The sequence below is a fragment of the Gallinula chloropus genome (genome assembly GCF_964237585.1).
Source record: "Gallinula chloropus genome assembly, chromosome: 5".
Classification (NCBI taxonomy): Eukaryota; Metazoa; Chordata; class Aves; order Gruiformes; family Rallidae; genus Gallinula; species Gallinula chloropus.
The window spans coordinates 64531753-64552146 of NC_140090.1; the positions used below are offsets into that span (position 1 = coordinate 64531753).

General features: G+C 40.5%; 2 protein-coding genes across 3 annotated transcripts; one reads left to right on the forward strand and one right to left on the reverse strand.

The window, feature by feature from the left end:
- Positions 1-4818: 4818 nt before the first annotated feature.
- Positions 4819-11856, forward strand: RBP4 (retinol binding protein 4; the record flags this gene model as incomplete). Of its 2 annotated transcripts, XM_084265162.1 has the most annotated exons (6): positions 4819-4848; positions 4986-5121; positions 5724-5860; positions 5995-6101; positions 7713-7925; positions 11654-11856. In XM_084265162.1, the coding sequence occupies 5 exons, from the start codon at positions 4993-4995 to the stop codon at positions 11665-11667; spliced, it is 600 nt and encodes a 199-aa protein (XP_084121288.1). In that variant the 3' UTR covers positions 11668-11856. The 2 variants fall into 2 exon arrangements, with proteins under 2 accessions (XP_084121288.1, XP_084121287.1); XM_084265161.1 differs by lacking the exon at positions 4819-4848 and having other exon boundaries at positions 4957-5121.
- Positions 11857-12670: 814 nt separating this feature from the next.
- Positions 12671-18765, reverse strand: FFAR4 (free fatty acid receptor 4; the record flags this gene model as incomplete). Its single annotated transcript, XM_084264620.1, is given in 6 exon segments — positions 12671-13284; positions 16788-16916; positions 17669-18193; positions 18195-18238; positions 18241-18401; positions 18512-18765. Coding segments are annotated over 6 exon segments (1521 nt in total). The 3' UTR covers positions 12671-12876.
- Positions 18766-20394: the final 1629 nt, after the last annotated feature.

The following is a 20394-nucleotide window of genomic DNA, read 5'->3' on the forward strand; positions in this document are numbered from 1 at the left end:
CAAAAGTTTTCATTGAAACTTAATACGAGGAATTACAGTTAGATGCTTAGCCCACATTATACACGTGCACCGATGTGAACACGTGTATTCCTGAGAGGTTCTTAAGGGGAGGAAACCAGAATGTTACAGAGAAAAATTTAAAATTGCAAAATTTATTTTCCTTTAAATAGGATTTGATCAAAATTGGATTTCTGAAAATAAATGGGTGCAACACTAAAGACCTTACAAAAGTCTGAGCTTGCCCAAGCGATTTACCCAGGTGAAGATGGTGTAAAATAATTAGAATTTGACTCAGCATAGCCAGATATGACTTACATATAACTTTTTTCAAAAATAGATAGTCTAAAGGAAAGAATAAAATCACAAAATGTCTTTATTTCAAATTGAATTCAGGAGACAATGACGTTTTTAGTCTACATGCATAAATAACCTTACAGAGTCCTACAAGTAATGTTTAGTTTCTTCTATGCCTTCTTCACAAAAAGTGGGAGATTTCTGCTAAGAAAAGAAAGTAATAACTGACAGATAATAATAATAACAGGCAAAGAGAAAATCTTGAGTCTGTCTGTAGCTTTATGAAATGTTTGAAGTTTTCTACCATTGGAAGTTCAATGAAAATCTTGCTGAATTTTAGGAGCAGACACACTAGGGCTACACAAGTGAGAAGGCTGAGTTTGAGTGCCAGTGACAGCAAATCATCGGTGTTCATTGAAACAGATCTGAATTTCAGCACGGTAGGAAGGATGCAATGCAACCAATCTTATTTCTATTGGTGGTATTCACATTGAACAAGTTTCTTGATAGAAAGAAAATAGATGGTGTACACTTTGGTAATTCTTAATCTTCAGAGAGTATATTGTTGAACTACAACTTTATCTGTAGTTCTTAGTAGTAGAACACTTCTGAGCCCTTGTGATACATGGAAACTCCTAAGAAGGATAACTGACAGATGTGGTTATTTAAACAGATTCAAGCAGCACGTAAATGTCAAAGGTATTTATAAGGTTTCCCAGTTCAGCTCAGTGTTTGTATCTGAGCGTCTCTGTCCATCTTGATAACAGCTATTGTGGTTTGTTCAGTTAAGATTTTCTGAAGAAGCACAGATCAAATGTGTTTATTTCAATTGCATGTCTTTTGATGTGAAATTTTTTTTTGTCCAGTGTCTGGATGTCAGAGATTCATATGTATAATACAAAAATTAATATTCCAAAATATTACTGATTTTTTCTAAATTACTATGCCGTGAGAATGGGTTCTGTAGGTATTTACTACAGGTACTGTGTGCTCCTAACACAGACAGTTTTTGTCACTGAAGTGCCTTGGTGTTATTGATCTGATTTGGTTTGGGGTTCTTTATAAAAACCTCAACTTTTCTGTTGCTTTTAAAATAGTTTTCTGTCCCTTTTCCTACAAAAGTAATCTTGAACATGCAAACACTGAAGATAGTGACTTTTCTGCTTTTACCATATAGCTGCAAATTTTCATGGTCCCTTAAAATTACCAATGATGAGATTTGGGACTTTATGAAGTAAGTAGTCAACTGAGATTTTAGCTTCTAGGGGAGAGTTCCTGAAATAAATGGCCAGTCTAGCTGAGCCGCTTAACCTGGATTGGCAGATACACTGTAGCCTTGACCGTGAGGATGGGTTTCTTGCTACCTTGGCATGAGTTTTAGTATATGGACCGAGCAAAGGACAAGAGCCTTTTAATCTCATCCACTCTCACATTTACTCCCTGGTGATCTTAGGTTATGTGACCATTTTTTATTTACTACTCAGCACTGCTGAGAAGGCTCTGTCTCCTTCATACCCTCCTGACAGGTATGTATACACTTGATAAGATCCTCCAAGCCCTCTTTTAAGGCTGAGCAATCCCAGTTTCTCAGCTTCTTCAGTTGTCAGATTCTTTTATTGCTCAGTGATCTTCATGGCTCTTTGCTTGCCTTGCTCTAATATGTCCATGTCTTCCATCATTCATAGATGAAAGCTCTCCTCACCAGTCCTTTGGGAAACTGTGTCATCATTTTGAGTTGTTTCCATTTTAGTAACACATTTAGAAGAACATTTAAATTCAGAATCATAATCCTAGCATAGCTTTCCTAAAGTGATTAAAGGTACCATTTTTAAATTAGGTTTGTTTAAATACTGTTTTTGTAAAGAATTCATCGTAAATTTACTCCTTAAGCAGAATGTCATGTCATTAGCTTACAAAAACATGTAGTAGACAGGCTGGCATAGTACAAAGGCCAACCTTTCCAGTTCCATTCTGTCCTTGACCTCTGTACTCAGACTGCCACCAAGGGGAGCAGTTGTGATGGTGACAGTGTACATAGTTGTCCTTTACAAAGTACACGGAGCTCCTTGGCTCAGCTCATACCATTTGTTGTCACTCGTTGATATGTGTCTGGTTCCACAGGGCAGTGGCTACACGTGGATCCACTGCCCTGTGCACACAGCAGTCATTCATTCCCCTGCAAAATCTGCCCCTGAGAGTTTAATGGATACCCACGTTTGTGAATGGCACTCTATAAATAAAGACATGGAAGAAGACTCCAAAAAGTGTTCCAATCTATATGCAGTCTGCCTGGCAATGGATTCTCTGTTTCCTATTACCAGTTCTTTGAGCCAGTTTTGTCCTAAGAGCTAAACTTATTCTTGTAGCCACAAATGAAATGCTTGTTCTTGTAATGTTTAAAGTTTCAGTGGTGCAGTGTTGAAAATGTTTTAAATAGTAATTTGGCTCTCATTTCTTCCTTTTTTATTATAAAGTCATAAATTAAATTATAACTCCTACAATGGAAGCTTTTTCTGCCATTTCCTTTGAAAAGCTGACCTTTTCTCTGTATTTTCTGTTGCTATTCCTAATGGAAAATACTGCAGAATTTTAAAGGCTAATAAAAAGAATTTTAATCACAGAATCACTGCCAGAAGTTAGCCCCCTTTTTATGACCTCTTGGCAAAATTCAAAGGTAGAATACTTTTTCCCCCTTCAATTAAATATGGTTCCAACAAATACATACTGACTTTTAAAAAGCTTTCTGTAATATTCAAACTATGCTGCCAGCTTCAAACATTGGAATGGGAAGTCACATATGAAATGTATCAAGCTTGGTGTTGAACTTAGCACAAGTTTTGTAAATGTGTGCTTTGCATTAAAGTTTATTTGCATGTTTATCCATTATCGATATTTTAATAATTCTTTTAAATTTAATTGTCTGAGCTTGATCTGCGTGCATTGCTCTCAGAATCAATTGAAATCCTGACCCAAATTCTGTTCCTTTCTGTTTGCATGCGAACTACTGCTCTGGAAGAGGAATATCCCGGTACCAAAGGTCTGGATGAGGATCACTTGCTGGCATCATTCTCAACCAAACCCATAACCCAAGTGAATCCAAAGGATCATTAACTTAGGCAAAGTTTACACTGTTTATGAGTTTATATAGTTACGCTGGCATCGCTGCATCTTTATGACTGAGAAAATACTCACCCTTGAATCACCGTAACAATGGTAGCCTGCAGGCAACCTGCCATCCCGTCCCTCGGCGCTCTAGATGGAACTGACGTAACAGAGGGAAAAGGGCAGCAGCAGTAAAAAGTTTAATAGTTTAATGGATATATGGAAGGAATAGAAGGCTGAAGTAAATTTCTGGGTAAGACCATGCTGAATAAATTGTTCTAATTCTTTACATCAGTCACTATTGAAGCACGTGTTTATACTCCATGGGTATCTCCATATTTAAATGATATTTTTGCTTAATTCTTAAAGTAATGACCACAGACCTTCCAACTAATAGGCTTCTGCCTTTATTCTTTCAAAACTGGAAGGTGAAAAAAGTGGGTCAATTAGTTCTCTTACTAACAATCATTCCTATCCTGGTCTGGTTACATGTCTAGAAAATAATTAACAGGTTTTCTCTAATGCTTTCTAAAGATGTTGAAACTATAGAACAAATATTGACTGAGAGGCAGCAAAACCTGCCTGAACAGGAGAAAACAATAATGGTTTATATAACTGAAAACAGTTTGCCAAAAACAGAATAGAAATTCTGGAAGGTCTGATTTAAAATTAATATCAGAAGGGACAGATGTCGTGCATACATGTATTTGCAGACCACACCTATGTCCTGCCAGCTTTGCAGTACCACACAAAAGGGCTCCTTCATATTCCTGCAGATTTGTAGAACCCCAGTTCCTGTCCCGGGGAGCTCATCATGAGGTTGTCAGCACCTGAGCCAGCCTTTGGGAAGCAAGAGGAAACCAGTCATGACGACCTGAGGAGGTTCTGACATGACCAGGCTTCTAGAAACATTAGCAGAAACCCACAAGTATGATGTTTGCCACTGTTTATCAGAGGAAGAGAGGAAAGGAATTTGGGGAGGAGGTGGAGGAATCACGTCTGCACCTTGTAACTAAATTGAGCACATTGGGTAAGAAGGACTTTAGACTGCAGGGTGTAAAATCACAGAGGAGGTGGAGGCAGCTTACTCGTCCCCTGCAAAAGGATGGGATACCTCTCTTTTCCTTTGTTCTGACCACATGTGCACACCCCTTCCCCCAGATGTGAGCTCTGCCTTTGGATTAGGAAAAACAAAGAGAGGCATTTGCTCCTAGCGCCTGCTTGGCTACAGGTCAGGGTCAAAGACCACCTGAGCCCATGGGTGTTACGCAAGAGGCTGTTGTGAAGGGGCCCCAGCCTGCAGCATGCATCAACCCGCCTCCCTACTCCCCCTCCAATGCTGGCTCTGGACCTCGGCGGTTGCGAAAACCCCAGCTCTACATAAAGCACTCCCTGTGTGGGTGCCCCACCACTGCCATCAACACTTGGGCTTTCAAGAGGCTACAGAGACTGGTACTGTCTGTAAGGGACCCTGCTGTGCTGGGGGGAAGCTGCGTGATGCCCTGGGGAACCAGTCAAGGCAGCCTTCCTCCCTTCCCTGCTTGACAGAGCCTGTTTCTGATGTTACTCTCTGTTTGCTGTTGCTGCAGGGACAGGATGGCCCACACGGAGAGAGCTCTGCCCTGGCTGCTGCTGCTGGCACTGGCCTTGCTGGGCAGCAGCACAGCAGAGCGGGACTGCCGAGTAAGCAGCTTCAAAGTCAAGGAAAACTTCGACAAGACCAGGGTAAATCTTTCTCTCCTGGATCTGTGATGTTTTGCCTGACTCCTCTTCCTAGGCTTCACGTTTTCACTCAAAGCCACAGACTGACAAACAGCAGAACTGTGTGATGTTGCCCACGCCTCCACAGATGCTGGATCTTGATGCATCTCCTAAAGGAATACTGCAGAGACTGAGATTTTGCAGGCTGGGCTTAAACTGGATGGTTTGAACAGAAAAGGAGTGTAGTAACCTAGTTGTTTCTATGAAAAATTAATACTGTGGTGTTTTCAGTCATCATTGCAAGGAAAAAAATGTTTATGCTTAGTTCTGTCAAGATCTAACAGTTGATATACTCTTCCCACCAAATTTTGTATTCTAAATATTGGAGAACTGCAGATACAAATAAGATATGAAAAAATGTCAGTTCTTTCACAAACCCTGCACTATGACGTATTGGTGGGTTTATGCTGTCAGAACAGCTACATTTTTTTCTTAAATAGAACTTTACGGCGTGATGTCAAAAATTTGCATGTCCTCCCTCTGTCACCTCCACTAGTTTGTCATGTCTGTTGGTAATGGCTTCCATACTCCTCTGTCTAACTGCAGCCTTCCTTATTTCCTTGTAGTACAGTGGCACCTGGTATGCCATGGCAAAAAAAGATCCAGAGGGGCTGTTTCTGCAGGACAATGTGGTAGCCCAGTTCACCGTAGACGAGAATGGGCAAATGAGTGCCACTGCAAAGGGTAGAGTCAGACTCTTCAAGTGAGTAGTTTTCAATATTCCTCTTGTTACATTTCACAAAGCTTCTGCTTTGCTTACTGGTGTCCCTAGTGCTAGTCACGCTGAACCTCTGCTGCTGGTTTTGACTGTGGTGCTTTCTTTCTCTCTGGGTACAGTAACTGGGATGTCTGTGCTGACATGATTGGCTCTTTCACGGACACAGAGGATCCTGCCAAGTTTAAGATGAAGTACTGGGGTGTTGCCTCTTTTCTGCAGAAAGGAAGTGAGTATTCAGCTATACAAGATACAGAACTTGGGAGCCTATTTATGATTTATGTCTGTGCTGGCGAAGGAAAAGGTAGTGTTGGGTTTCTTAAACACACTTAAAATGTAATAAGGAAAGCCTTGAGGTAAACAAGGTAATCACTATTTTTATATGGAACAGCTGGTTGGCTTTCTTTAAACAAGTGATGACAAGGCCTCTGTATACCTTTGTATTTCTCTTGTTTGTTACACAACAATATAATCGAAGGTCACTCTTTGGAAAGAAATGGAAGGCAGATGAAGCATTTTAAGTCTCGTTTTAGTTCAGAACTAAGCTAGCAGGTGCTTTTCTGTTCTCTCTGAAAAGCTTAATGTCAGACTTGCTGGAGCAGAGAATGTTATTTTGCTTGGTCTTGTGTCTGCAAACGTGAGATTTATCTCTTTTAAGAAATACATATAATTCAGTATATGTGTGTATGCATACATATATATGCATATTTTCCTGTCACCTGTCATGCCCTCTGCAAAATCAGTTATTGGGCCAAGTAGAGATTCAGACACTTGTAGCTCAAGAGATCTCCATGGATTGTTTCCAATAGAAGCAGGTGGAATTTGGAAATGATTTGAACTCCATTCTCTCCAAAAACACAGTTACAATGAACGCTTTGGATACCAATTGCTCTTGAGCTGTTGCCATCACAGCATGTTGCGAATCATGTTCTCTGGATACTTCACATAGAGTCTGGGGTCAGCCAGCAACCTTTCTAAAAACTGTGATCCCCACCCACAAGACAGATGGGGTAGAGAACATAACAGTGTTGTGTTCACCAGGACAGACAGTGCAAGGGAGGATCTTTTGCTCCAGCAGAGTAAGGTGCAGAGATGACACTTTATACTACAAACATTTAGGTTCACTTCTGTTAGCACCAGGTTTTTATCAGGTTACCTAGCTAAATAGCTAAGAATTCTCTGAAATTGTAAATGTGGTTGGAGAAGAGGGTTTATGACAGAGCTTGTAGCAAATACACTTCTAACACACGTGAAAATTTCATGCTAATAGTTTTCCTTAAAAATACAGTTTAAGTAACATTCCTGGTAGGAAAGTAGGTGTGGTTTTGAGTAATCTGGAGCAGGACTAGCATGACCAAAAGCTCATTTAACTTGTCTGGGGTTTTTTTAAACTATTTTCTGTTCCCCTTTTTTGTTAAAATAAGAAACTTTCTTTGTTCTTCACGGTAGCTACTGTAATACACAGTTCTTCATGTTGCCACATTTCATAATGATGTTCAGGCGAGGCATTCACTAGCATTTCTTCATGCTGCTCTTGTTCTGTGCCCATGTTAGAGGAGCAGCAGTGGTGCCAACCATTTTCTCTTCTCACTATCACTGTCCCTGGTAAATATGCTTTTTGCTTTAAAACAAAACAAAACAAAAAACCCAAAACAAACTCACACCTCACCCCAAAATTAAACACTGGACACATGAATAAACTGAGAGCTGTTATCTGCTATCATTTATACCAATCTTGATTGTGTTACTTTCTTTATAGTTATGGCACCAATCTCTTTGGGTTTACTAGATTTTACTTGTGTCTCTAACACCTTTACTTCTTTGCTATGGTTTCTTCCAGATGATGATCACTGGGTAGTGGACACAGATTATGATACATATGCTCTTCATTATTCCTGCCGCCAGCTAAATGAAGATGGCACTTGTGCTGACAGCTATTCCTTTGTGTTCTCCCGGGACCCCAAGGGATTGCCTCCTGAGGCACAGAAAATTGTGAGACAAAGGCAGATAGACCTCTGCTTGGACAGAAAATACAGAGTTATCGTTCATAATGGTAAGAAAATGTTTTTCTGAATTACTTTATTTCAAGGTTTAATGACTAGAGCACTGGGAGACTTTTGCTGGTTAAACAGCAAATGCATGATGTCTTCTACTTACTGGCTGAAATATTTTCTTTTTTTTTTTTTGAAACTTGGAGTTTGTAGTAAGTTACTTCCAACTTTTATGTCCCTTATCTGAAGGAGAGACAAGGTGTATAGCTTTTTATGTGGCATATCACATCACTTGAAATTAGAGGAAGTTGTAAAACAATTAAATCAATGCAGTATGAGTAAAGACAGTAAGGATAGTCTTCATAGTTGCTGTAAAAAGAAATTGTGTCTCTCTAATCAGAACTCTTTGCCTTTCTCAAAAAGAGAGCTGTTGAAGAGAACAGAATGTATTTTCAAAAACTTACCTGAAAAATTCTTCATAAAGGACTTTAAAGGAAAATTGGAAGTATTGGAAAAGCTTATAGCAGACCCTTTCTCACAGGGCCTCATGCCACCCATTTTACAAAGTGCTGAGGAAGATGGACATACATCCCTCATACTGAAAGTATGACCCCATCTTGAGTCATAAAGTCCAGCTGAGCTTGCAAAACAGGGAAGGACACAGATTATGTCACTTGTGCTCAAGTATATTAGAAAAGGCCAAATGGTAATTTATGCTACTTTAATCAATGATCTGGAAGAAAATGTAATATCCTTACTGATAAAGATTATACCTGTAGTGAGCAATAGTGAAGAATGAAGAACACAGATCAGAACATTTAGGACAATAAAACAGCAGAGTACCTGTCCCTGCTCTCCCCCCCTTGCATTCTGGAAGACACAATATCCACACAAGACTGAATTGGCGAGTCAGCTGAATGGGAACTCCCAATGTGTGGCCTAAATATTTAATGTGATTCTTGGATGTATAAACCAAGGATGCAAAATCTGAATTTGCAGGCTCATAGGAGACTTCTGTCCTTAGCATAGGTCTGCTTGCTGTGTCACATTTGATGGTAATCATAACTGGTAATGGTACCAAGGATGAATTAGAAGTTACAAAGGAAAGCAGAGAAAATGATTGGAAGCTTGTGGAATGTGTCCTCTAGTGAGTGCTTCAAAGACCTTGATCTTTTCTCATCAGAAAGAGGTTAAAGGCTGAGTTGAGCAAAGTCTGTGCTTACCCACACAAGCAATGGGAATTAGATAATAAAGGACTTGCAAACATAGGAATAATAAATTAAAATGGATGGAACTTTAAACTGGACACATTCAGAGTAGAAATAAATAGCCATTTGTTTAACTCCAAAGGTCATTAACCTTTGAAACAGTTTACCAAGAGCTGTTGTATGTTCTGCATCACTGAAATTTGTAAAACAAGATTAAAGGCTTTTCTAAATGATATGTTAGAATAAACTGGGATTGACTGAAGGAACTTCTGTGTATTGTAAAGAAAGTTGAAACAGATGAGCACAGTCAGCTCTTGTGGCTCTATTACCTGTTCATCTAATCTATAAACAGAGTAATCTATTGCCATGTTGTTAAGTAGGTGTGCTGATAAGAGGATGCCTGAAAGATCTGGTAAGGTGGGTGGTGTTTAGAATGCTGATTAGTTGGGTGACCTGGAAAAAGTGCCTGACAACAATGGAAATAAAAATTTTGTCTTGGATGAGAATTTGGAGACAACATAAAAGACAGTTGACATTTAAGGCAGACAAGACTGAGACACTGAGACATCATAAATGCAAATTAAATTAGATTTTGTGAATGATGTGTATGCATAAAGGATGGGATAGAAAAGAAACAGTGTCCTTATATAAACTGATGCAACTTTCTTGTTTTGAATGCTGCATTCACTGTTCATCAAATGAAGTACAGCAAGAATCAAAAATTCTGAAGATGATAAAACAAGATGATGAGATGATTAAGGACTTTTTTTCTATCAAAGCCAAGATAAAGTTTAGATAGTTGTTGTTCGGTGATTTTGAGGTGTGTGTTAAGGTGGTTCCTTGCATCCCACTGTAGAATCACCACATTGGACTCACCTAAATAATGCTCTGATTCAGCACAGTGGAATCTGTGTTTCTACTATTTCTACACTGTATGAGACTTGCAAGGCAATAAATGTATTGTCAATTTTGCAAGAAAGTATAAACCAAAAAAAAAAAAAATTTATTTATTCGCAATTTGTGCTGTGACTTTTTCAAATATCTCATAATTTCTATATAATAGAATCTTGTTGTTTTTCACGTGTAATTTAAAAATAAAAGCTCAGAATGTCTTTTGGAAGTTTAGCCTTAAGTATTCCTAACCTTGGTTTAAAAGCTGATCACGCTGCCTTTTGTTTGTTATAGAAATATCAAATCTAGGAAGTTGCTCCAAGTGCTGTATTCTTTGTCTGCTATCCTAATTTACATTCAGATGTTAGGTGCTGAGTGCAGTGTCTGCTAAGACTCTGTGAATTCCATACTGTTTGTAAATCAAAAAGAGTTGGCTGAGTCCTTAATGCTCTCTGCTTTTTATTGAGGATTATGATACTTTATCTTTGAACCCTGCATCAGAAGTATAAATTAAAATTAAAGCCAGCAATTTGCATTTTCCTCTTACTGTGGTCAGGACCTGTGATTGCCACAGTTAGTTGATTCTGAATTCTCAGTATCATTGAGGCAAAATTCCTGGAAAGCAAGCTCATCTGGGAATGAACATTTGTTGAAAGCTTTATATCAGAAACCTACAAAATTCACTTAATTCATTGTGTGGATTGCAAGCCTTGCTACTTTAGTTTTAATGCTGCTACAGAATTAGTAGCAAAATAGTTACCTTCAATTGTCTGTACTTACCTGCAGTCAATTGTTACTGTGGTAAAATTCTGACTGACATGAGTAGATGCTTCAAGAATAGGCTTCTATCTGCTTCTAATTGTGCATGCTCTGTCTATTTCTTGAAGCTAGTTTATTCCCCAGATTTTTCATTAGCTTTTTTTTAATTAATCCTGTATTCAAATTAGTTCCCCCAAAGAAACTAACGTGGAAAAAAAAAAATCTAAAATACCTGTTTGTTGCATACTGGCTCTTTCAGGCAAAGGAGAAGCCTAGGAAATGACAAGGTCTTTGGTTGTAATTTACATTGCATTTCTGATGGCAGCTCCTTTCCAAATATGGGCCAGGCTATGATACTCTCAGTCTCTCAAGAGTAATAACTCAGGTTGAATTAATTATGCAATGTGAGTGTGGATATCACAGTGAGACTACTTGTAAATACAGCACAATGTCCTGTTAGTGCAGTTGCAAGCTGAATCTGTTAGCACTGGGAAGAAGCAAAAATTGTGAATTCAGAGTAGTATATTCCTTTAGCTAGTTTCCTATTGCCAATAAAAATTTTGGACATCAGGAAATTCTTATTTTGTTGAAATACATTCTTAATACTTTTTAAAAGGCAAATTATAAAAGTTTTATAAAGTAAATAAATAACTCTTCTATCACTGATCTATCCAGTATCTTATTTGCCAAAGCATTAAAATGCTTAGATTGGTTGTAATAGATTGGATTAATTCCTGTTTTGTTCTGAGTTGAAAATTCTTTGGAATTATAAACTGTAGAGCCAGGCAGTGGCATTAGCATTACTACTAAACAGACTGCTGGACTCAAGAGCATTTTAAAGAAATGAGACAGATGTGCATTTTCAATGTGGTGAAAGATTGTTAATTTTGTGTAGTGTTGTTGGAAAACAAAGTATTTTTTTTGTGTTTCAGGATTTTGCTCTTAAGGAGATCCAAAACTATGGAAAGGAACCATGTAACAGCACCATGGATGTAAAGTTAACACAGTGATCGGGTGTCCTCTTGAAAACCTTTTAAATGCCATCATTTAGATTTTGAGTATATTTATCTGAGCTGTGTAGCTCACCTTGTTAATAAACCAATGAAACATTTTAATAAACTTGGATTACAGGGGATGCAATTTGTTTGTATGCACATCTGTACATATGTAGACATTGGTTTTACTAGTAAACCATTATCTTAATGCACTATTTTGAATTGGTGACAGATGGCAATATCAAGAATTTAATCTTTCTTTTTTCAGCTGTTGCAATTTCTGACTAAGAGTTTTAATTGAAATAAAACAAAGCCAAAATACATGCATTTATTTTCTAAAACTTTTAAGTTCTTTTAAAATAGAATGCCATCTTTTTTGTAGGAAATACTGGAAATCATTCACGACGGCATTTTAGAAAGGAGGAAGGAATTTCAGTGACCTTATATATCGCTAATTAGCTTTATTACATGACTACTGAAGACATTAAAAATATGCATAATTTTAAAATAACTATTTTACTCACAAGTAAACATTTATTTATTTATTCTTTATTTATAAAATAGCAGGCATTACGCCCATACTTTTGACATGGAACCAAATGGATCGTTCACTTGGTGGTGATACATGTTTATCATCTTGTTTCCCACACGGAACTGGTTAGTCTGCCAAAACCTATGTTCAGGCAGTCAATTATCTGAGTGTATAACCAACCAGATACTTTTGAGCATGCACATTTGCACTCAAAAGTTGATCTCTCTTACTAAGTAGAAAATAGAGTAAAAATTGATTGGATGCCCTTCTGATATAGATTCACTGTGTCTTCATTAAAGTTAACGACATTTATGCCATCTGAAAATGTTCCCACATAGAAATAAATTTGTAAGTACTTATTTCAATTATTTTACATTCACCAAGTTCATTGCCATATTCTGTTTATTTCAGTGTAATTGGAGAATTCAATCCATTGGATTAAATTGGCCAAATCTTATTGAGGCAAAGCAGTGAAGTCAAGAGAATTTTACCTGCAGGAATTAAAAATACAGATTTAACAGGTTTTTTCCCTTCTCTGACAAATACTACTATAACTCAGTGACCTATTCACCCTGGGATGGTGTAGACATTAGCATACAAAGTGTGGCACAGTTCAGACTTTACATAATTATCTGGTAATGAAAGACAAATGTGGCTGTTCATGGTTATACCTTCTTGCAGTGTTTTCTGTACCAGCTCTACGCCCTGCAGGGTTCCCTGTACAACAGAGAAAAATTTCACGACATTTACGTCTGAAATGGGCAACATTATACAAAATTGGATTGACAGCAGAGTTGGCAAAAGTGAATAACACTATCCAGAAGAAAACTGATGGCAAAATATTTAAATCTTTTTTGAAGTTCTGGACTAAAATTAAAAATATAATTATGATAATTGGGCTCCACATGATGAAGAAAGATATCATCAACACAAAGAGGGCTCGGAATAGTTTGTAGTCTTGCTGGGAAACACGTATATGATGATTTTCTGAGTAAGCTAAACCAGCATTTAAACTCCTTCTTGATGCTTTTGTAATCTGCAGTAAAAGAGAAGAAAGTAACTTGAAACGAAGAAGAATTATTAAACATTTTTACAAGAGCAAAACTATGTTTCTGTTTTGAAAAGTGACTGAAAAAAGGCATTGCAGAACTCCATTTTTACTTTTTGTCCATGGTTCCATTTCAAGCATGCTCACTTTACTAGGTTGTTCTCCTCATGGCTTTCTACCAACCATAAATACTTTTCAGCATAAAACAGAGCCTTAATTACTCATGAAATCCCATTAACTTCAAATTATGACCTCATTTGTTCTATGTAAATAAACCCATTGATTTTTTTTTTCACAAATGCAAACTGGAACCTAGTTAACAATCCTGCTGATGCACAAGAAAGAACAAAATCTAATTCTCTTATGGCCATGCTGATATTACTAAACCATGACACATTTTAAATTTGAATGGCATTTTACATTAAATTTTGTGTTAACTTTATTTTTTAAGTTAGTACTCAGAACTGATTTCTATAAACTAACCCAAAACCTTACAGGTCCTTTTGTCACTATGTAAATTTGTGTCTTATGAAAGTACTGTCTGAGGTAATAAATCAGGCTGTGGGTAGTTTGGGACTCTAGAATTCCTGGGTGTGAATCATCTGTCATTAGGTAGAAACTGAATCCCAATGGCTTGCAGAAAACTCCAAATCTTATGCTCTACATCCCTGTCTTCACTCAAGTGCTTGTCACAGCACGATAGGTCTGTTACATTCACATATAAAATGCAAATAAAAAAATGGAAACATTCAGCAAACAAACATTCAGGCTAAATAACTGAGATGCCATTTTACCATCCCCACAGTTAAAGACAGTGTTTTTTTTTCAAAAGACTGGCTCAATTTGTTATCTAAGAAGGAAAGCAACCTGATCTAGTTAAAGGTGTCCCTGCTTACTGCAGGGGGTTTGGACTAGATGACCTTTAAACATCCCTTCCAACCCTCGCAAAAGGCCTAAGATTCTTCATGCTACTTTAATGTGTGACATTTCCCTGTAGCAATGACTAAAGGAAGGGTACTACTAATACTTAATAACTTCCTGGTTCAGGTAAAGATGAGTGTGATTATGTACAGAGTAATTTGTCATTCTTTCTGCAGCTTTCTGAATTTCTCACAGAGATAGATGGCCTAGAATAAATATTCATCAAGAACCTAGACATCTACCAAAGATTTCAACAGAATGTAGGTGCATAAATCAAAATCTGTGATCCAAAAATGGTCTTCTTGGCAGCTACTGAGCCTGAGAAGGGGACAGTCTCACTAGCTGCTTCACTGATTTAAAAAGGGCAGAGAATTCTGACATTTTGAACATATAAAACTATTCCAGATCTGCTGTACCCATCTGGAACCCAGAAACGAAGCTAACTCCTCCAAACAATCCAATCCAAGAGGTGTTCCCAGAGAGCACCTAACCTGCCTTAGTAAGAATGAAGGTTTTGTATAATACAAAGGACTAACATCCACTTCTAATATAAAAGTGGGAAAACCAAGTTCTACACCCTCCTTGGCCTCCACTGTCTGCACAGACTGTCCTCACCCAATATATCCCTCCCATGTAAGCACCCTCCACCTTTCCTGCAGGAGCTGCACAGCCTAGAATTAAGAACACAAGAATCTACAGTAAATAAGATGTAACTGCATCTTAAGGAAATGCTCAACTGAAATGGGGTGGCAGTAGTGTGTTTTGGATCAGTTTTCCATCTGCCTAGTATAAGAAATCTAGATACCACTAGTGGGCATCTGGACCAGCAGGAACCTAGAAGTCATGTATGTAACTTCCAGAACATCAATATCTACCTGTTTTAGTTTCTTATCTAAGTCTTGCCTGAAGGGGGAACAGTGCAGATCCAAATAATTTAATTACAAATCATGGTTTCTAATCAGCTGGTTTTGCCAGTGTTCTGGGAAGTGTTATGTGAAAATAATTCGCTTTCAGATTGAGTTCTAAAATATACATTTGTAGAGTGTATTTGTTAACAAATTTGAGGTCTTATATCTGTAGTGAATCATCATGACAGACACTGTGTTATTTGAATACAAGAGTGCTTTGAATTTCTTCCAGCAATACTGAGCACATGTACACTGGCATCATGGAGTGTTCTCGTGAAGTGCTCTTGGGAATGACTCAGAGATTAAGACATTCTCCAGCTGAGCTCTGGTTGCTTCCTGGAGAGAAGATTCAGTTATAACAGATGGGATCTTGTGATGGGCCTCATTCCTTTCCAAGTTCAGGAGAAATGGTAACACATCTTAGCATCTGTGTTACCAAGTTGGAAAATCTGTGTGAATGCAGCAGCATGTGGCTGTTTTCTAATCCAGTATTCCAACCACTTTGCTGTGTTTGTAGCTCCCTGTGTCCCTGACCTGGTCTCTGCCCAAGGGCTGTGGCATTCCTTAGCCTGCAGTTTGCTGCGGTTCTTCCAAGGGGCTCAGTATCCCCACTGAGTTACTTACTGTATGCTCTTTGCCTACAATAATTTTGACTACAAGTTCAAACCTGATCAATAGCCATGTGGAACCCAGATTCTGTATGTAGGTTCACAGAAACATCTACACACAGCTCTGATGCATGTACCCACAGCCCCTTGGCACTCAGCATTTCAACAGTTAATTCCCTGCTCAATGATCTATGTATTTTGAGGATCCTTTCCAAAACATAGTTTCCCTTATATGTTGTATGAGAAGTTTAATTACCTAGTATGGGAATCAAGAATTGCAAGGGGGCGGGGGAGGCAGTTGCTTAAAACTAGGCATTGTAGCACCTAGTTTTGAATATTTCTAGCTCTTTCTAACTCCATTTTTGGAAGAGGAAGTAGTATGAAATGAGATGATTTAAGAGGAATTTAGATAACTACTATGACACTTTTTAGAATGTAGACTAAAACCCTGTGGTACCTGGGGTCTTGGCCTCCATTTCAGAAGTTAAACAGTATTGTCTCAGAAAGAAAGGGGAAGCAGAGTGTTTAATTTACAGGGTTTTTTTGAGCAGAGTTTGAGTAGAGTGGTAAATGTATTCTAACGAGATCTGTGTACTAAAAAAAATATCCAGAAAATCAGTAGATCTAAGAGGGGGTGGATTTTTATAGTCCTGCCTCTCTTTGCTTTCTTACAAGTCCTTTGTGACCGTGAAGTTTAGATTCAAGGAAAGCAAAAACCTTGTTATTTTAAATGCTCAACTCTTAGCACTTAGGAGATTGACAGTCTAAATATGAACAGCACATAAATGGAGAAGTGCATTAAATACTGTACATAAATGAAGACAAACTTTGTGTTGGGCTTCTGGTAATACGCTGTTCAAGGATGTTCTTATTTGAAACATATGGGCTGATACACAGTGCTGAAGTGCCTCATTCTGTATCACATACCCTTCAGTGAGCAAACAGTGTCTATTCCATTTAGGTGTATTTGTATTCAGTGACAACACACTGATGCCTAGTGAGTTACGATTTACTTCCCTTTGTTCTGAAAAAGAAGTGTAAAGGAAAAACATACCTGTAAGATTTTGGAATAACTGATGACAATGACTAATCCTGGTATTAGAAAGAAAACAATAGCAAAGGTCACATCCCAAAGTATTTCGCCTGCAACGCTGGGCCAAACCAAGGTGCAAATCTGACTCTCCTGTTTACAAATAAAGATGAAAATTAACATTGTATAGTTATTTTTACTACAAAGTTGTCCTTATTTCCCTCCCTACAGAGAAAATGGCTGCAAATTAAACCAAGTCTGTGGCAACTTTCTGTTCAGCACAGTCCATTATCTATTGCTTCATGGTATTAAAAGCCCATACAAAAATTTAAAATTGAAACTTACAGACCTGAGACTTAACCGTGTGTTTGAGTGTCACGTTGGCTGTACTTACATACATATTTCAAATACCAGGCAGAAAAATGTGTGCATGGCCATTTCATAGAGGCTACGCCATGCGCTGGGCTGCTTCCCGGCCCTCCCAGCATGCCGACCCCTCGAGAAGAGCGAAGATCGCTGGAAAGGGGATTCCCGAACTGCACCGGGGGATGCGAAATAAATCCCAGCCGATGGGACGGGACCGCGAGGCGCGGGAAAGGAGGGGACAGCGGCGCTGCCGACAGCGACAGCGGGCTCGGGTCTCCCGCGCTGCGCTGCACAACCTGGGCACCTGCCCGCTGCACAGAGCGCTGCCCACTCCGCAGGAGTCGCGTTCCCTCGGTAACAGAGGCGGACGAACCTCCCGCGCCGTCCGACCCCGGCCCGCGCCCCCTACCTTACTTCTGCCGCCTCCCGGCGCCCGCTGTCCCCCGCGCCCACCGCCCCGGCGTGGCCCCGGCCGCCCAGCGCCCCGCTCCTGCGGGGGCGGCAGCCCTGCGGGTCCTCCCCGGCGGCATCGCCCTCACCTCGCCGCCGGCGGCGGGCAGCCGCACGACGGAGAAGAAGCAGCAGAGCGGGAGGGTGGCGAGGGCGGCGAAGCCCCAGATGACGAGGGCGGCGGCCAGCGCCTTGCGGCGACGGAAAACGGCGTGGCGCAGCCGGGCGATGCTGACGACGCGCTCCAGGCTGACTGCCGAGAGGGAGAGGATGATGACGGTGCCGCTGAGGCTCACCACGTAGAAAAGCATGTGGCAAACGACGTCGCCCAGCACCCAGGACTCCGTCCAGCGCACGATGCCGATGAAGGGGATGGCGGTGATAAAGAGCAGGTCGGCGCAGAAGAGGTTGAGAACGAGGCAGTTGGCGATGGAGAGGCGCTGCCGCCGCCGCCCCCACAGGCAGATGCCCCAGATGTTTCCCGCCAAAGACAGCAGGAAGATGGACACCAGGGCAGATGACTCAACAACACGCAGGGCTGTCACATTGCGGCCCCTGAAGTCCGAGAAGAAGGGGAAATAGGTCCTGGGCTCCCCTGGCACACCCCCAGACCTTGGCATGAGGGTGGCCAGTGGGCATGAGAGACCCACCGTGGGCGTCACACCAGTCCTAGTGGAAGGGCTGTGCTCCCAACCACCACGGTGGCATGTGGGGTGCCCTCCTGGCACAGAGCAGGGGGCTGGCTGCCATCCCCCTCCCTCCTCTTCCTCCTGCCTGTCCAAGGGCTCAGCTGTGCCAGACGGGTGGTTTATGGCCTTCGCGCTGGATTGGAACAAGGAAGTGGGAGAGTAAACACGGCGCAGCTTACACAAAGGCGAGGCCGCAGTGCGTGGGAAGGCAGCGAGGTGCCGGGGCGAACAGGGTTGCCTGACACTTCCTCAGGGAAGGCATGGATCAGTGTGCTGGCACCTCCATGCTGCGGGTCCCAGGCCTGGCCACTTCCTCCAGGGCCAGCCCTGCTCTGCTCTGCTCTGCGCCAGCAGGCCCTGGAGCGCTGGTGACCAGGAGAGGCCACCCAGGCATGGCTTAGAAGAGAGGGATGGCTGTCAGGCCTCTCTGATCGCCCTTCTTGGGAGCCTGGGATAACCAGTGCTGCTCTCAGGTGAAAAAGGAGGAATTTGCCCATTGCCTTATGTCTTGACAGTGTCATTTGGAAATAGCAGTCCTGTGCATTGCTTGTGCTAACAGGATGGAGGGGAAGTTTCACTGTCTTGATATTTGGGATTTGTTTACTAAGTTGATCCAGTGTGTTACCTGCCTGTGTTACAAGTTCTTGCTGAACAAGTTGGGCAAATTAAGACATACCTAGAAAATACCATCTTTTCTCTGGACTTCAATTCCTGAAAGCAATTGCTGAAATTGTAAATGAAGGTAGGCCTTTCCACTTACGCTCTCATTTCCAAGTGACTTACAAATGGACTGGGAGTGAAACACATAAATAATCACAGAGAACCCGATAATGTCTCATAAAAAAAGATTTAATGTTTTCATAAAGTATGTAAACAGTTGTATAACTTTAGATGGCTCTGGATTAATTAAACTTGGTGCCAGTGTAGGTGCATGAGGGTGCAGTTATAGGCTTGGATGTATGGAGCTACACCTTTTGATTAGGTGAGAGTTACTACAAACTGGTGTGCCAGTGGGACCGGGTGACTGACTGGTGCTTCTGTGGCACCCTGGCTGTGACCCTGCCATCAACTGCTTACGCAATGGCATTAGTGGGGATTCCAGATTAGTGGGGATTCCAGAAACTCGGTCCTTCTTAGGGACAATCTCCTAATGAGGAATGACAAGAGCGAGATCTTTCCTGGACCATTTCCCACGTCTTTGCCAATGCAGAATTTACATTGATTTTAATTAGCATGTTCTCCTTTGAGCTGTAAGGGGTTCTATCTATCTATGCTGTCTCATCAAACAGAGAGTTTGCAGGGCAGCTTAAGGGAATGAGATGCTCCTTCTCTGACTGTATGAAATGTCGTTAAGTTTGCTGTTAAGTGGGTGACTGCTGTGATCTATGAACTCAACTGAAGACAGTAAGAAAACCTAGAAAGATTATATGTTTTTTTGACAGCCAGCAACACAAATGACTGGCAAGAGTCTTGAAACATATATTTCCTTCTACAGCATCTTCCAGGAGAAACAAACTGCACCCATATAAAGGTTTCAGCAAATTTAATAGAACTACTGTGGATGATTATTTATATTTATGATCAAAGCTTGAGGTATGTGGCCACAATTTATGTTGGCTTCACCATGGACTGAATCTGCAAAATGCTTAGTGAACCGGAAATACAGCAAATACATTGCTTGTTGCCACAACCACACAGGTCTGGGACTTTATACAAGATGACAAACTGGCCCCAAAGTTCAGGGCAGCTGGCAGAAGTGAGGACGTGGTCAGCTCTGAAGGGAGGCAGCAATTTGGGAAAGAGCCATCATTAGGAGTCTGGTTGCAGCTGTGTGGAAACCTGGAAGGCTTTAACAGGATGGAGTGGGGGTGGGGGCAGCTAGAAATGGTAGTACAGGTAAATGCAAATTGTGTTACCAATGAAATCTCTAACCTCTTTGGCATTAGTGGTATTTGAAGTCAGAAACTGGTCCTATCATTTGAAAAAGAATGGGGGAAGGAAAATAGGGACAGAAACATCCAAAGCAGCATTATTGAAGAAAGGAAGGTAATTCCAGTCAGAGAGGAAAGGAATGCCATAGAGGAGCAGAAGGTTTGAAAATGAGATGAAGGATGTGTGGAAGTATC